Source organism: Scardinius erythrophthalmus, assembly GCF_964197995.2.
Source record: "Scardinius erythrophthalmus genome assembly, chromosome: 19".
NCBI lineage: Eukaryota > Metazoa > Chordata > Actinopteri > Cypriniformes > Leuciscidae > Scardinius > Scardinius erythrophthalmus.
In genome coordinates, this window is record NC_138239.1 from 4445001 (window position 1) to 4458605 (window position 13605).

The following is a 13605-nucleotide window of genomic DNA, read 5'->3' on the forward strand; positions in this document are numbered from 1 at the left end:
ACTTAAGTTCATATTTTACCTTCTCTATCATAGAAGCCCTGTAAGGCCTTTTTAGGATCTTTTAAGTAAGCTGCTTCCTGATCCTCCTGGAATTCTGTGGCAAATGGATTCTCCTCATTCTCATCCTCTTCTGGCACTGCCTCTTCATCTAAAAAAAACAAAGACAAAGTGTAAGTTCACAACAAACACTCAGGTAGTTCTAACGGATCGAGGATCATCTGTTCTCATTGTTACCCATTCCCCACGAGCAGCCAGTGTCTTCTGAGGAGCTTCTCGTCGTAGCTCTGGATTCACTCTCCTCTTTCTCTTCCTCCTCATCTGAGCCATCTCCCAGCATCCTCTTCTCCAGCGCTTCTTTCTGTTTTCTAGCACGTTCTCTGAGCTCTGTCACCGTCAGTTCAGATTCTGCTTCTTCGTCAAACTCTGGACCCTGGGAAAACACGTAATCTGGTATAATTGATGTTCACGACACGTTCAAGCAATATGAGCATGAGATAAATCTATTATGAATATTGGTAACGTTATTTACTTAACTAAAAATAAAAAAAAATAAAACAATATAATAATTATCAGGTCAACATATCATTAGTTAGTTGGCGTACATTCAAATAAAATAAAAAAATAATGTCAGAACTTCATTAACTGCTGGACTTTTAGTTACAAAAATATAACATAATATTGGTAATTAGTTTCTGGTGGAACCGTAGTTACTACATCTATGTTGCTATTGTAAAGACACAAAACATGCCATGTATTATGAACAAGTACGATGTCAATATCTTGGTGAATTATTCTGGTAATCATTCAGTATCATGGTAAATATCAGTAGACCAATAACACTTAAAACAAATATCAGTCCCACTTTATATTAAGTGGCTTTAACTACTATGTACTTACATCTAAAAATAAGTACAATTACTTATTGTGTTCTTATTGTATTGTAAAACGCATTGCTGCTATTGAGGTGTGACACGGGTAAGGTTAGGGACAGGTGTGGTGGATTGGGTAGCTTTAGGTTACAATGTAAAAACATGTATGTCCACAATGTTAGTACATAGTAGTTAAAGCCACTTAATATAAAGTGGGACCCAAATATCTCTGATTTCTTTTAAACAGTGTAAGAAGTTTTTTAAATATTTTTTAGCTATCCCAAACAGTTGATGCCCAATTGATTTCAATAGTATTTTTTACCACCATCAACTGTCTGGTTACAGACATTCATCAAAATATCTCCTTTTGTGATCAGCAAAAGAAAGAAACTCACACAGGTTTGGATTGGAACAACTTGAGGGTGAGTAAATGATGACAGAATTTTCCTTTTTGGGTGAACTATCCCTTTAAGAAATACATACCTGCAGAATAAAGAGTCTAGTGCTTCCCCCGAACTTTATAACATGTCCCACTCGGAGCCTTATGTATGTTTTAGGGGGTATTTTGTTCTTATTCACAAAAGTCCCATGAGTGCTGCCCAGATCATAGGCATAGAAGCCCTTGTCCTCTCCCAGGCCCCCGTCCTGCCCGGCTGTGCCCCGGTACTGAACCACGGCGTGATAGCGGGAGATGGACGGATGCTCCAGAGACACGTCACACACCGGCAGCCGACCCACCACGAAGTAACTCCTCTGGGTCAGCGGGACCGCGTCTAGTATCGCCCCGTTTTTCAGCAGCTCGAACGAGTAGCTGATGTCAGGAACAGATCCCCACGGGGGCTCGGTGTACGGGACAGGAGGAAACTTGCCCGCCGGAGGTAGTTTGGCAGTGATCTTGGGTCTGGTGTCTTTTGGTTTGGGCTGGACCTGGGTCAATGACATGACATGCATCTTTTTGTGTCCAAGTGCATTATTTCCTTTTAAACTAATTTTATACACTGTTTCCAACATTGATAATAAATCAGCATATTAGAATGATTTCTGAAGGATCATGTGACACTGAAGACTGGAGTAATGGCTGATGAAAATTCAGATTTGCATCACAGAAATAAATTACATTTTAAAGTACATAAAAAAAAACATTATTTGAAATTGTAAGAATATTTCACAATATTACTGTTTTTTTTTTCTGTATTTTTGATCAAATAATGTATCGTTGATGAGCATAAAAAACATATTTCCAAAACAATAAAAATGGTAATGTTTCAAACTTTTGAATGGTACTGCATATCACTTTATTCTATAAAACCTATTTAGTTTGAATTAATTTTTAGCATATTTAGGCTAAATAATACATATAATTTCTATGTTTCGTTATCTTAATCCCCCAAGATGTCAGGTGGTGCAACTGTCCGAACAAATGAACAGATTCAGAAAACTATTTAATATGGTGTCCTAATAACACAAAATTGAAAACTAAATCAATCTATATCATCATTTAAGGTTTGAAACCTTTCATATAAACACATTTTTTAAAATATCAGTAGTATTAAAGCTGTTGAGATAATTTAACAACTTTTTTGTCCAGCAATTTGTATGTCCTCAAATGTCAGGGTGACACAACTGCAAACATGGCTCTTATTATGATTTGACAAGGTAATAACAGTAAAGATGATACATTATAATGCATCATCCAGAGGAGCCCAGATAATAATAGTGGTAGAGTGAAACGGTTAGTAGATCTCTCTCAAATCCTGGTTAAAACTGCTCATTTCAAGTATGGGAAGGTTGGTACACTTTCCATGTCAGGTGGCACAACTACAGTATGCATACATACAAATATTTGGTTGTACAGCCTGACATAAAAATAGTCATATTATGAATTTAAACACTTTGAAATGTTATTTAACAAACAAAATTGAAATAAAATGATTTTTATTTGTCAATGACCCACCTTCTGTGCCTCAGCTCTCTCGGATGATGGATGATCGGATGGGTCTGTCTGAGTGTCTGTCGGCTGGTGTTTAGTATTAAGATGTGTGTCTTTATTCTCTGATTTTAATTCTTCAGTGAGTTTCTTGGTTGAGTTTGATCCTCCTGGTTTCCTCACCGTGAGAGATGGAGCCGCGAAAATAACCGGTTTCTTAAAAGGATCATCTGTGTTTTCATTAGTGCTGCTGATGTGCTGTTTGCTATCACAGGTAGAGTCCAAACTCTTCTCTGTTTCTATTTCAGTTTTATTATTTTCTATTTGCTCGCTGCGTTCAGATTCCATCGTGTGTTCAGTAACCGACATGGTGTGTTTGGTGTAACACTTTTATGATTCCGTTCCTGTACTCTTGAATTAATGTCATTCTTATTAAACATTCTTATTTTATTCATAACAAGAAATGTATCAGAATATGTTCATGTGGATGTATAGTAATTATCTGTCATATATGTGTCCAATTTAACATCTTAAATTCGTATCTGTTATCTCCAATGTCTAGGACCTATTTACATTTTTCCACGGAAATATTTTAGTGTTGTACCTGGTAGCCGCTAATCGGTTATATGTTGTTTTAGTCGGAACTGAAAATAAATGATATATATTGCACTATTTTTCTATTTTTCATCGTTATGATGATCATCTACTCATAAAAGGTAACGTTAAAGCAAGCATTTTGTTTTCTGATGATTGGGCTTTATAATTGTTACATTAAACATTAGAGTCTGCAGGGCGGCTGTTGTGCAGTGTCAATTCAAAAAGTCTTTAAATACATGAAAGTTTGTAAAATAAATAAATAACACGTTTTATGTGCATAATATAGCATATCAGTATTGAAATTGCTGTAATATTTAGTACTGAAAGGGAATCTCATGAAGAACATGTCCAAAATAAAAAATGATAAAGGAAATGAATCATATTTTTAGGTCCATTAACTTATATATTTTGTTCTTTTACTTTTGAGTTTGTTTGTGGCTGTCTGACAATCTAACGAGAACCATTGATGGTTTCAATATACTTATTTTTTTATTTTTACAATTTGCATAAAAAAAAGGCAGTGCAACAAACACTACAATGATGTATACATATTTGTATATCAGTAACTGTTGGTTTTAATGTCATCGTTGTTGTAAAGCATTTCGGGACAACGTCTGACGTTTGAAATTGTGCTATAAAATGAAATTGCTTGCTCACTTGCGTTTCAGATTGTCCTCAAGAACTGTGCCACTGCCAAAAGCAGCACTGTGTGAAGATGATGCGTTATTGGGGCGAGCTCCCAGTGGCTTCGGCTCCCTCGGGCCGCAGTTCGTTTGACCTTCTGCAGCGCGAGTTCCGGCAGGTGGAGATGCAGGACCCTCCCCTGCACCAACCTTCTGCCCAGCGTCCACGTCCCACCACCATGCTGGACATCCCCTCAGAGCCCTGCAGCCTCACAATCCACACCGTGCAGCTGAGCCAGCATGCCCGTCGTCTCCGGGGTCTCATTGCTGCCGCCCAGCAGGGCCAGCAGCCTCTGCCCACATTACTAGATGCCCAGGGTGTCTTCAAACCTGAGGATGTGGATGCTCTTCCTCCTCGCCCTGTCACACCCACTGTACCTGATGATCTGCTTCCACTGGATAGTAAAGCTCCTCGACATCCATTCCAGCTACGCCATAGTGACCCAGAGAGCGACTTTTACAAGTACGTCAGTAGATCATCATGTATATCGGTCATTGTTTTTTCTAAAAGTATGTTAAAGATCCTCATACTTGCACCTCTTGTAGGGTGAACACGTCTGCATTAAAATTAATTTTGAATGATATTTGATGGGTGAATAAAGTGAAAATGTCAGGGTGATGCAACTGTCCTGCTATCATAATGAAGTAAAAAGCCTCATTAAAAGAATGAAATTCATTAAATGAGAACCTTATTATGCAGAATTTTATTATTTCTTAGAAAACAAATTATGTAGCAAAACTTAAAACAGGAAATGATTGATTGATATTTTAAGAGACTTCCTCCTCATTAGTTAATTGTAACTTTTTATTGTAACTGTAACAGTTAATTATAACTTTTTCTATTTTTATAAGGCAAGGTTAGTTCAGCTTGTAAAATCTCATGTGATGCAACTACCCAGAAACTAATATTAATTTATTTATTTAGCCTAGAGTTAAATATTAATTCATAATGTTTTAAAAAATCCCTTTACCTTGTATATTGGGCAAAATGTATCAAAAATATATCAATTTTTTTTTTCAGACAGGATCACGATCCACAATCTTTTTCATGTAGGCTAGGTTTTTAAGACTATGTTGCAAGTCACAGCACTCCAACTTCCCTATTTAAAAAATGTAGCTTTACAAGGTAACAAAAGACAAAAGAAAAGACAATTTAGGCCAAAGTAGGGGTGGGCGATACATGCAAAATCGTCCAAAATAAAATCTTATTAAAAATAAGAACAAAGATGCAAATAAAAAATAATAGGACACATACAATACAAGATACAAATGAAATAAACAGTGCATTAATATTTTCAGCCACAGTAGGTACATTTACTATAACAGTAGCATTCAAGTAAGAAATTGAACAAACAAATGTAAAAATAAAAGATTACATAGACTTCAGTGTATGAATTAAATATACACCGATTCTTAAAGCTACAAAAGTTATTCAGTCAAGAGCAGTGAGTGATTTGCTCTGTCTTTCATAGTTTGATTAACATTAATGACACAGACAACGGCAGGTATATTAGGCCGCTGTCACTTTAAAAGCTCATGCACGGATCTAATATACTGACACACATCCGTTTACATCCACTTAAGATAGAAATGACTGCGTTTATGTAAACCATATGTGTATTTGACAATTTAAACACAATAAAGGTCCTTGCACACGGAGTTCAAAATTTACGTATGCGTCATTTGGTGGCTCTGAAGGAGGCAGTGTGTAAACGTGATTGACACAACGTGAGGTCGTATTTATTTTTTAACGTGCGTAATTTCCGACGAGAATTTCGGACTCAATGTGCAAGGACCTTAAGACGCTAAGAAGTGTCTTACTCGCCAACGCTGATTTTTACTCTTATTTGGCACTTGGCGAGTGTTCATTTTAGGCCCTGGTTACACCACATGATATTTTTAGACTAAAAATATAGACTATAAAAAAATAGTTTACCAAACGCATATGAAACCAACATGAATACAACAAACATTTCTTAGAATTCGACATATTCTGAACTAGATTAAAAATCGTCAACACTGTTATACATTCTTGACCCTGGCCTTGTCTGTCTATGATGCCTACAACCTCAAAGCCCACATTTACATTTACCTTGATGAAACTATTCTCTAGGTATCATCAGCTATTCAAAAAAACAAAACTCTTTTGAGTTTATTTAGAAAAGGTCCAAACTTTATTGTCCTGTGATTCCTAATTAGATGTCTTGTCCTCTCTCTATCTTTCTCCACATTTCCCTCCTTTTAGAGGTAAAGGTGAGCCAGTCACTGAGTTGAGCTGGCTGTCCTGCCGTCAGCTTCTGTACCAGTCGGTCGCCACAGTTCTCGCTCACGCTGGATTCGAGTCGGCCAATGAGAGCGTGTTGGAGACTTTGACCGATATGGTTCACGAACACTACCTGCGGCTCACCAAGTTGCTGCGCGTGGCTGTTGATAGAGAGGCCTGTCGGGGCTCTACACCCTTCCCTGATGTGGTGGAACAGGTGTTTCATGAGGTGGGCATCGGCAGCGTCCTGGCGCTCCAGCGCTTCTGGCAGGTCCGCATCAAAGATTACCACAGCTACATGCTGCAGGTGAGCTAACTCCAATGTTATTTCAGCTTCAGTTCCTACACGACAGTACATGCAGCTTTTATTGACATTGCTTTGACTGTAGGTCAGTAAGGAGCTCTCAGAAGAGTACGAGAGACTCGTGAATCCAGAAAAGGCTCTGGAGGATTCCAAACCCTTAAAGGTTAAAGAGGAGCCGGTGAGTGACATTGCGTTTCCTTTGAGCGAGGAGCCGGAAGCGGATCTGGCCTCAGGTGACCAGGCCCTGCCCATCGGTGTGCTGGGAACATCCAGTGAAAGACTGGCTGGAGGACTGGAGGAAGGACATTCCCCTCACACTTCAGGTACCTGAAGGATCCTTTACCAAACAGATGTTTAAATGGTCATTTAAATCACCATGCAATTTATTCATACTTTTCTTCATAGTCCCTTAAGGGTGAAGAATGTAGTTTCTGCAACACTAGTGGCATCTAGCAGAATTACAAACATAAAGCACATTTTCAAACAACATTATGAAAGCATGTCTCACCAGGTAAAAGTAGGCTAGTATCAATAAAAGGTCTGGGTTGCTGTGAGTAGACTATGAGTAAGCAATTGAATAGGCGAACACTCTGTCTAGAGAAAATACGAGTGTCTCGCTTATAAAAAGCTCATTCAACATATCTGCAACCGGTGCATATTTTAACATGAAACTCTCAGAAAATAAAGTACATAATTGTACCTTTAGGGGTACAATGGCTTGTCACTAGGGCTGTACCCTCAAGGGTACAATATTGTACCTTAACCTTTAAAAGAAACGGTATATATATGTACCTTTTAATGTTTTTTGACCCTCGAAAAGGTACATATATGTACCTTGAGGTCCAATAATAAGCCCTATGGGGTACGTTAGTGTAGATTGTACCTTGGGGGACAGAAATGGACTCCTACTGTACCCCTATTTCTGACAGTGTACTTGAGGCTGTCTACACTGTAGTAGGTCATCTGTGTATTTTTGAGATAATACTAATTTCACACACTGCTTTTTACCTACTATATAGTATAGTATAATGCAGATATGCGTATTCAGACACGGGGTTGGTTTCTGAGGCAAATTCTTGGCTCAGAGCAAAACAAGTCAGATTTTTAAGTAAGCCATAACATTTAAAGAAAATAAATATTATTATTGACAAAAATGTATCCAAAAGGACTGTTGAGTCAAAATTCCACAGGAAATGAATACGGGTCAATTTGACCCACTTTATGCATTCTTGGGGTAGTGATACAAAAATATATTTTTTTCTAATCCTATCATCAAGAAATATTAAAACGACATTAATGCAGGTATAAAACACGTTTTGAAGAATTCATGAAAAATGGGGAATCAAATAAAATTAAAGCTGCAAGCAGCATTTATCGGGGTTCAAGTAATTAAGGCCTTTAAGCACAAAAGCATAAAAAAATAAGTTTTATTTAGCAAGCATGAAACCACTGACATAATAGATGGAAAAGACCATTTACAGCCAATATAGGCAATATACCATAGGAAATATATGGTTTTAATGCTTTTTATCAGTTATAGCGCCACCTATGGTCCGATCTCCATAAAATTTGGCATGCTTGTTATTAATGTTATGTCACATATGCTTACCAATTTGTGTGAAGTTCTGAGTTTTCCTGTAGGATTTATAGGCTTTGAGTGTATTTTGCCACACCCCTTTTGACCCTGTTAAGCAAATCTGGCCCTTGGTCTAAATTACTATAACTATTTCAAAGCCCACATATAATCATGAAATTAAAGAGTTTTAATACAATCTGGGTGTTTGGAGGATGATTCTTACTCTGCATTAATACATTCTTAATCGTTAGACTATAGAAATTGCATGCCAAACATCTAATTGAAGCCCAGCTGTGCATCCTTAATGTCTACTGCAAATATTTTATAATCTGTCTGTTCTGACAGACACTCACGAGCTAGCAGCATAAAGTATAAAGAATCAACAACAGACTTTAGAGAAATACTGTCCTTTAATCTGTCAACAACACCTCACAAATCAACATGTGGATTCTGCATAATAACAGGAACATTGCTCACTGCAGGCAATTTGATGTCTGAACGTGATTATCTTTGAAATTTATTGTTGAAGGCTTCGAATTTGTTACACAAGCGGCTGTTGAGGTGGTACTTTAAAGAGGATGAGTTGAAGCAAAAACTGCTTCGGCATTCTGCTTATTATGGATCAGGCGTTTCTGGTACCGCATTCAGCACATCAGCAGATAATTATTTTAGGACTGTCAAGCGTAAAGCCATTTATATCAAATTTTGAATTTGGTAAAATTTGCATATGAAAACTTATTTTTCTTTCCAAATGTAGTTCCTGAATAATAAATGATTTTGCCACTAGCATGCAGCAGTCACTCACTGCAGACCTTCTCATTCTTACCAGTGTGTTTCAACCATTAATGATATTCAAATCTATAGTGAGCCTCGATTCATTAAATAGATTATAGTTCGTCTTTATAGATGGCAGAAGGTCTGGACTCCATTGCAGCTTTCATTGTCCAAGAAACACACAGATGCCGTCTGATTGACATGTAAAGCAACTAATCACAGTTTGTTCATGTTTAGGGACACATTTTTTTCTGGAACAATTGAGGAAATAATACAATAAATAAATAATAAAAAGAAATAATAAAAAGTTCAAGCTACCGCAAATAATGTGGAGTTTGTTTGATTTTACATTCAATTCTGTGATGGCATGCAGAATCATGTAATCCTGGAGGGACTGATTGCCAGCTCTTTACTTGTCTTCAATAATTGATCTTTTTATTTCCATTAGTTAGGCTTGAATTAGTTTTTGCTGTTGTATTGAGAAAAAAAAAAAAAAAAAAAAAAATGTTATATGAAAATAAAGGGGCGGGGCCTGATAGAGTTAGTTAGTAGTGTGTTGGTAAGGGGTGTGACATTTCTGAAACACTCTCAAAGTGGTCAACGAATAACAACACTCTGACCAATCAGAGCACATTGTGCTTTTCAGAAGGAGGGGCTTCATAGAGACCGCAACTAAACAGAGCGTTACTGACAGACTGGAGAAAGAGATGCTGCAACAATGGGGAATATGGGGAAAATAAGCATGAAAACCTATTCTAGTAGACCCCAAAAATCACAAAATCACATCTGAAATCGAATACTATTCTACATGTAGTATGTGGAAAAATAGTAGGTCAAAAGAGTAGTATGTCCAAATTCATACACTGTAAACCTTTCAATCAATCAAAATTTTTAATTGGTTTGAGTTGAACTTTTAACTTTCTTTTACATTTAGTCAAACTTAAATTGAACTGAAACTAGGCTGGGATTTTAGCATTTACCGAAGTTTCTTCCACTAAAAATATTTAAGTTTGAGATTACATGATTATTTTAAGTTAAATGAATGAATGAATGAATTAGCCTACTCAAATATTTCATGTTAAGAGCAATTAAAATGTCCGAGTACAACATAAAAATATGCAAGTTCTGCTTACTTAATTTTTAAGTTATGATTTATAAGTTTAAGAAAAGCTCTGGATGCAACTGATTACCTAAAATTTATTGAGTTGTCAACTTATTCAGGTTTATAATGTAGTATTCATAAAACAATAGGCAAAAAGTCCCCGGATGACCCACTCCCTTTACAGAGATTCTGAAGTGCGCATTCGATCGACACTTTACTATCCCATGAGGCCATGGGAGGGGATTCATGAATGGAAGTGAAGCGACGCAACTGATACTGGAAGGTCACGTGACAAAAACAACATTGTGGATGTAGTATGTCTGAATTTCATTCATACTACCCATATTCATACTATATAGACTAGAGCATATTTTTTTAACGGTCGTAAAGTAAGTTCAAATTCAAACGTACAGTAGTACCTACTCAAACAATACGCGATTTGGGACGCATCGGAAGGCTCTGTAAAAGAGCATAATATGGCATCTTTAAGGGAAACAGCAAGGATAGTGGTCAGAATTAAAGCTGCAGTACGTAACTTTTTTGGGTTAAAAATTATCCAAAATAAATTTTAGAGCAAGTACATAACCAGCCAGTGTTCAAAACTGCCTGCTTGATTAATTGATAATTAAACTTATCAATTTGATGGCAGATCCAGAAAGGTTCAAGCGACAATCACCAGTGACAACTGGAGATTCACCTGTTGTAAAATGCTAAAGACTTCGGAGTGGCTACAGAAAAAAAGAGACTGTAACCGGCAAAAATATCAGAAGAGCATTAAATGTATTCACGCAATGATGATGTTGTTAACATTAACAATTTGAGAACAAAGTAAAATTTGCACGGTTTGACGTGATATGATGAGCGATCGTTAGATTTAATCAGTGCGATTTACTGCAATGCTTTTTTCCCCTTAGTTGGTCAGAACAAAAGTGGATGTTACTTGTTCAGACGACATTACCCGTGAAAATTCTTATGTTGGTTATACTTCCAAAAAGTATAATCTGTGATTGTGAATGCCAGTATCCACACCGGCGGCGACTTTCAGCCGCACATTCTCCTCAAAACATTGGATTCATCCGCGCTGTGCCGTGCTAAGGCACAACCCACGTAAAGATAATTACGCAAATAACTGCAATTGCAGATTTCGAACAGAGATGGCGACAAAGAGGAAAAACTAGGGACTGCAGCTTTAAAGACAAGGATCATTCGGAAAGTTTGTTAATACTCCAGATGAATACAGTGTTTGTTTGTTTTGTGTCCTCAACAGTAGCAGCAGGGAACAGCTCCCCCTTGTGGCATCTAGCCCAGGTGAAGATGGAGCCCCAGGACAGTGAGGAGGGCCAGGTGTCAGGTCACGGGGTTCTGGGCAGCGACGTCTTTGAAGAGGGTCCCATGTCCACCATGAGTGAGGCTGGCATCCCTCCATCTCCTGGAGGGTCAGAAGGAAGTTACATGTCCCACTCACCAGATTCTCTCATGGGCACGTCACCTTTCACCCAGCGGCCAAAGAAACGGATGAGAAAAGTATAGTGGTTTTATCGTCTAAATAAAGAGACTGAAAGCACCTCACAGTCATTGTGATGCATAGGATCATCGCCTTCTTTTGGGATTAAATGTTTTGGTTTTGAATGGAAGTTTTCAGTGAAATTAAACGGAAGAGACTAATAATGTGCGTGTTTGAATTCTCCCCCAGCAAATGGCAGACGGTCACTGTTTTACCCAATTATTGAGCAGGACAATTACTTGTTTGCCATGGTAAAATTAGCATCTGTTTATTGTAACGAAACAATGGAGGGAGCACAACATGGGGAGTAATTATAGCCCTGATGTCTGCTTCAAAACACACAGGGATATCAATCAAGGAGTAATGGCAAATTAATTACAGCATGCATACATCTGCATGTTAAATACGCAGGCCATTTCATTACATGCACACTCCCAGGCGACACAATGGAGGTATTGTCTTCTAGCCACCTGCGCCAAAACATTCTGTTTAGAGTAAATTTAGCTTCTCACCCTCCCCGGGTAACAATGCATTCTGAGGCTCAATCGAAAGGATCTATAACTTGATAGCAATCACACAGCTTTCAGAAATTAATTAGTGTGAGCTTCCAGTGGCCACTTCAGGGACGTTTCATTTCAGTTAGACAAAAATCTTGAGTTCACACATAAGATGCCAGTACATAGTTTTAAAGGGTCTTAGAAGCATCTTTCACAAAATCATATACCAGTCATATTTCACCCCAAAATTAAAAGAAACCACATAGTTCTATTTGTAGATACACTGTGACATTTTTTTTTTTATGACAAATAAGCATGTTTTACCCCCAAATTGTGCTTATTGTAATGCGCATGGACCTTTTTAATTTTGAGATTATTTGTACTTCTCTTTAATTCTCATTAGATTTTCATCATTGCAATGAATGTTTTTTTTTTATTATTATTGTTGTTTTTATACTAAAAACAGTATTTGTAGAACTTGCAGTATAATTTTTCAGATGATGATCATATGAGCCACCCCTAATCTGGAGTTTAAAATCATCTTGCAGACACATTTTAAGTAGAGTTTTTCAGAACTAAAGCACACTGAAAACACAAACTTCATGGCAATTATGGTAATGTGAATTGGTGAGGATGTTCTGAACAAAAGTCACAATTTAACATCTTAAAATGTATTTTGTTGGACTGTGCAGCCTTCTAAATAAACAAGAAGCTATCTTAAAAAGTTTTAAAATTGATTGTTTACACCCCTGGTTCCACAGACAAGGCTTAAACTAGTCCCAGTCTAGAATGCATGTTTGAGCTGTTTTGACTGAAAGCAACTTGCACTGGCAGATCTTAAAATATGTCAGTGCCATTGTTTTGTCACATGATGCACACTAAAAGTATAGTATCAAAGTATAAAAGCTACTTGAAGGCCTAATCATGGCTTAAAATAAGCCCTGTCTGTGAAACCAGGCCATAGTTTTGTAACGTATAAACACTTAGTGTGAAGAATGTGAATTTTGTAATGTTTCTGCATTTTCTTCTGATCTTCGTTGTAAACTCCAGACTAACTAAAAAAAGAATTGTTTCCCGTCCTTGTGCTCATTACGTTAGTCTCCAAAGACCTTTCTTTATTCCAGCTTCATCTCCAGTTTAATTGGATGTTGTTGCCACCAGGATCTGTTGTGCTGACAGAACCAGCAGAGGGCAGGGCTGCATCACACCGTCACACTGATATCAGTGCTAACATCCTCACTCCAGCTGCTCGATATTCCACTGGACTGTGTCGTGTGTGTGTGTGTGTGTGTGTGTGTGTGTGTGTGTGTGCGTGCTTTTATTGAGCGTCCTGCTTCGAGCCTGAGCGAGTTCTCCGGTTTACACACCTCCAGTGGCAGTTGTGCTTTACAGTAAGTACTTTCACTAAATGGAAACATGCTCAGAACTCCAGCAGGTAATTGTACCCACGAGGCTTGAAGATGCTTACAAATATATATGTTTGTGAGTGAGTGAAGTGTAGAGGAACGT

General features: G+C 37.6%; 2 protein-coding genes across 9 annotated transcripts in view; one reads left to right on the forward strand and one right to left on the reverse strand.

Moving 5' to 3' along the window:
• slc4a1ap (solute carrier family 4 member 1 adaptor protein) overlaps positions 1-3395 on the reverse strand; it is a 19427-nt gene extending 16032 nt beyond the window's left edge. For 5 of the 7 annotated variants that reach the window (XM_081347745.1, XM_081347747.1, XM_081347744.1 and 2 more), the window contains exons 1-4: positions 2824-3208; positions 1353-1796; positions 235-430; positions 20-148 (exon numbers count right to left, since the gene is read on the reverse strand). In XM_081347745.1, the coding sequence (XP_081203871.1) occupies positions 20-148; positions 235-430; positions 1353-1796; positions 2824-3165 (1111 nt within the window). In that variant the 5' untranslated portion in view covers positions 3166-3208. Of the gene's footprint in view, positions 1-19; positions 149-234; positions 431-1352; positions 1797-2823 lie in introns of all 7 variants that reach the window. The other 2 variants (XM_081347748.1, XM_081347749.1) reach the window with 2 other exon arrangements.
• Positions 2831-13186, forward strand: supt7l (SPT7 like, STAGA complex subunit gamma). 2 transcript variants are annotated; one of them, XM_081347752.1, is made up of 5 exons: positions 2831-3070; positions 4062-4539; positions 6322-6646; positions 6729-6966; positions 11363-13186. In XM_081347752.1, exons 2-5 carry the CDS (start codon positions 4109-4111, stop codon positions 11623-11625), a joined length of 1257 nt encoding a protein of 418 aa, XP_081203878.1. In that variant the 5' UTR covers positions 2831-3070; positions 4062-4108; the 3' UTR covers positions 11626-13186. The 2 variants fall into 2 exon arrangements, with proteins under 2 accessions (XP_081203878.1, XP_081203877.1); XM_081347751.1 differs by lacking the exon at positions 2831-3070 and adding an exon at positions 3250-3512.
• Positions 13187-13605: the final 419 nt, after the last annotated feature.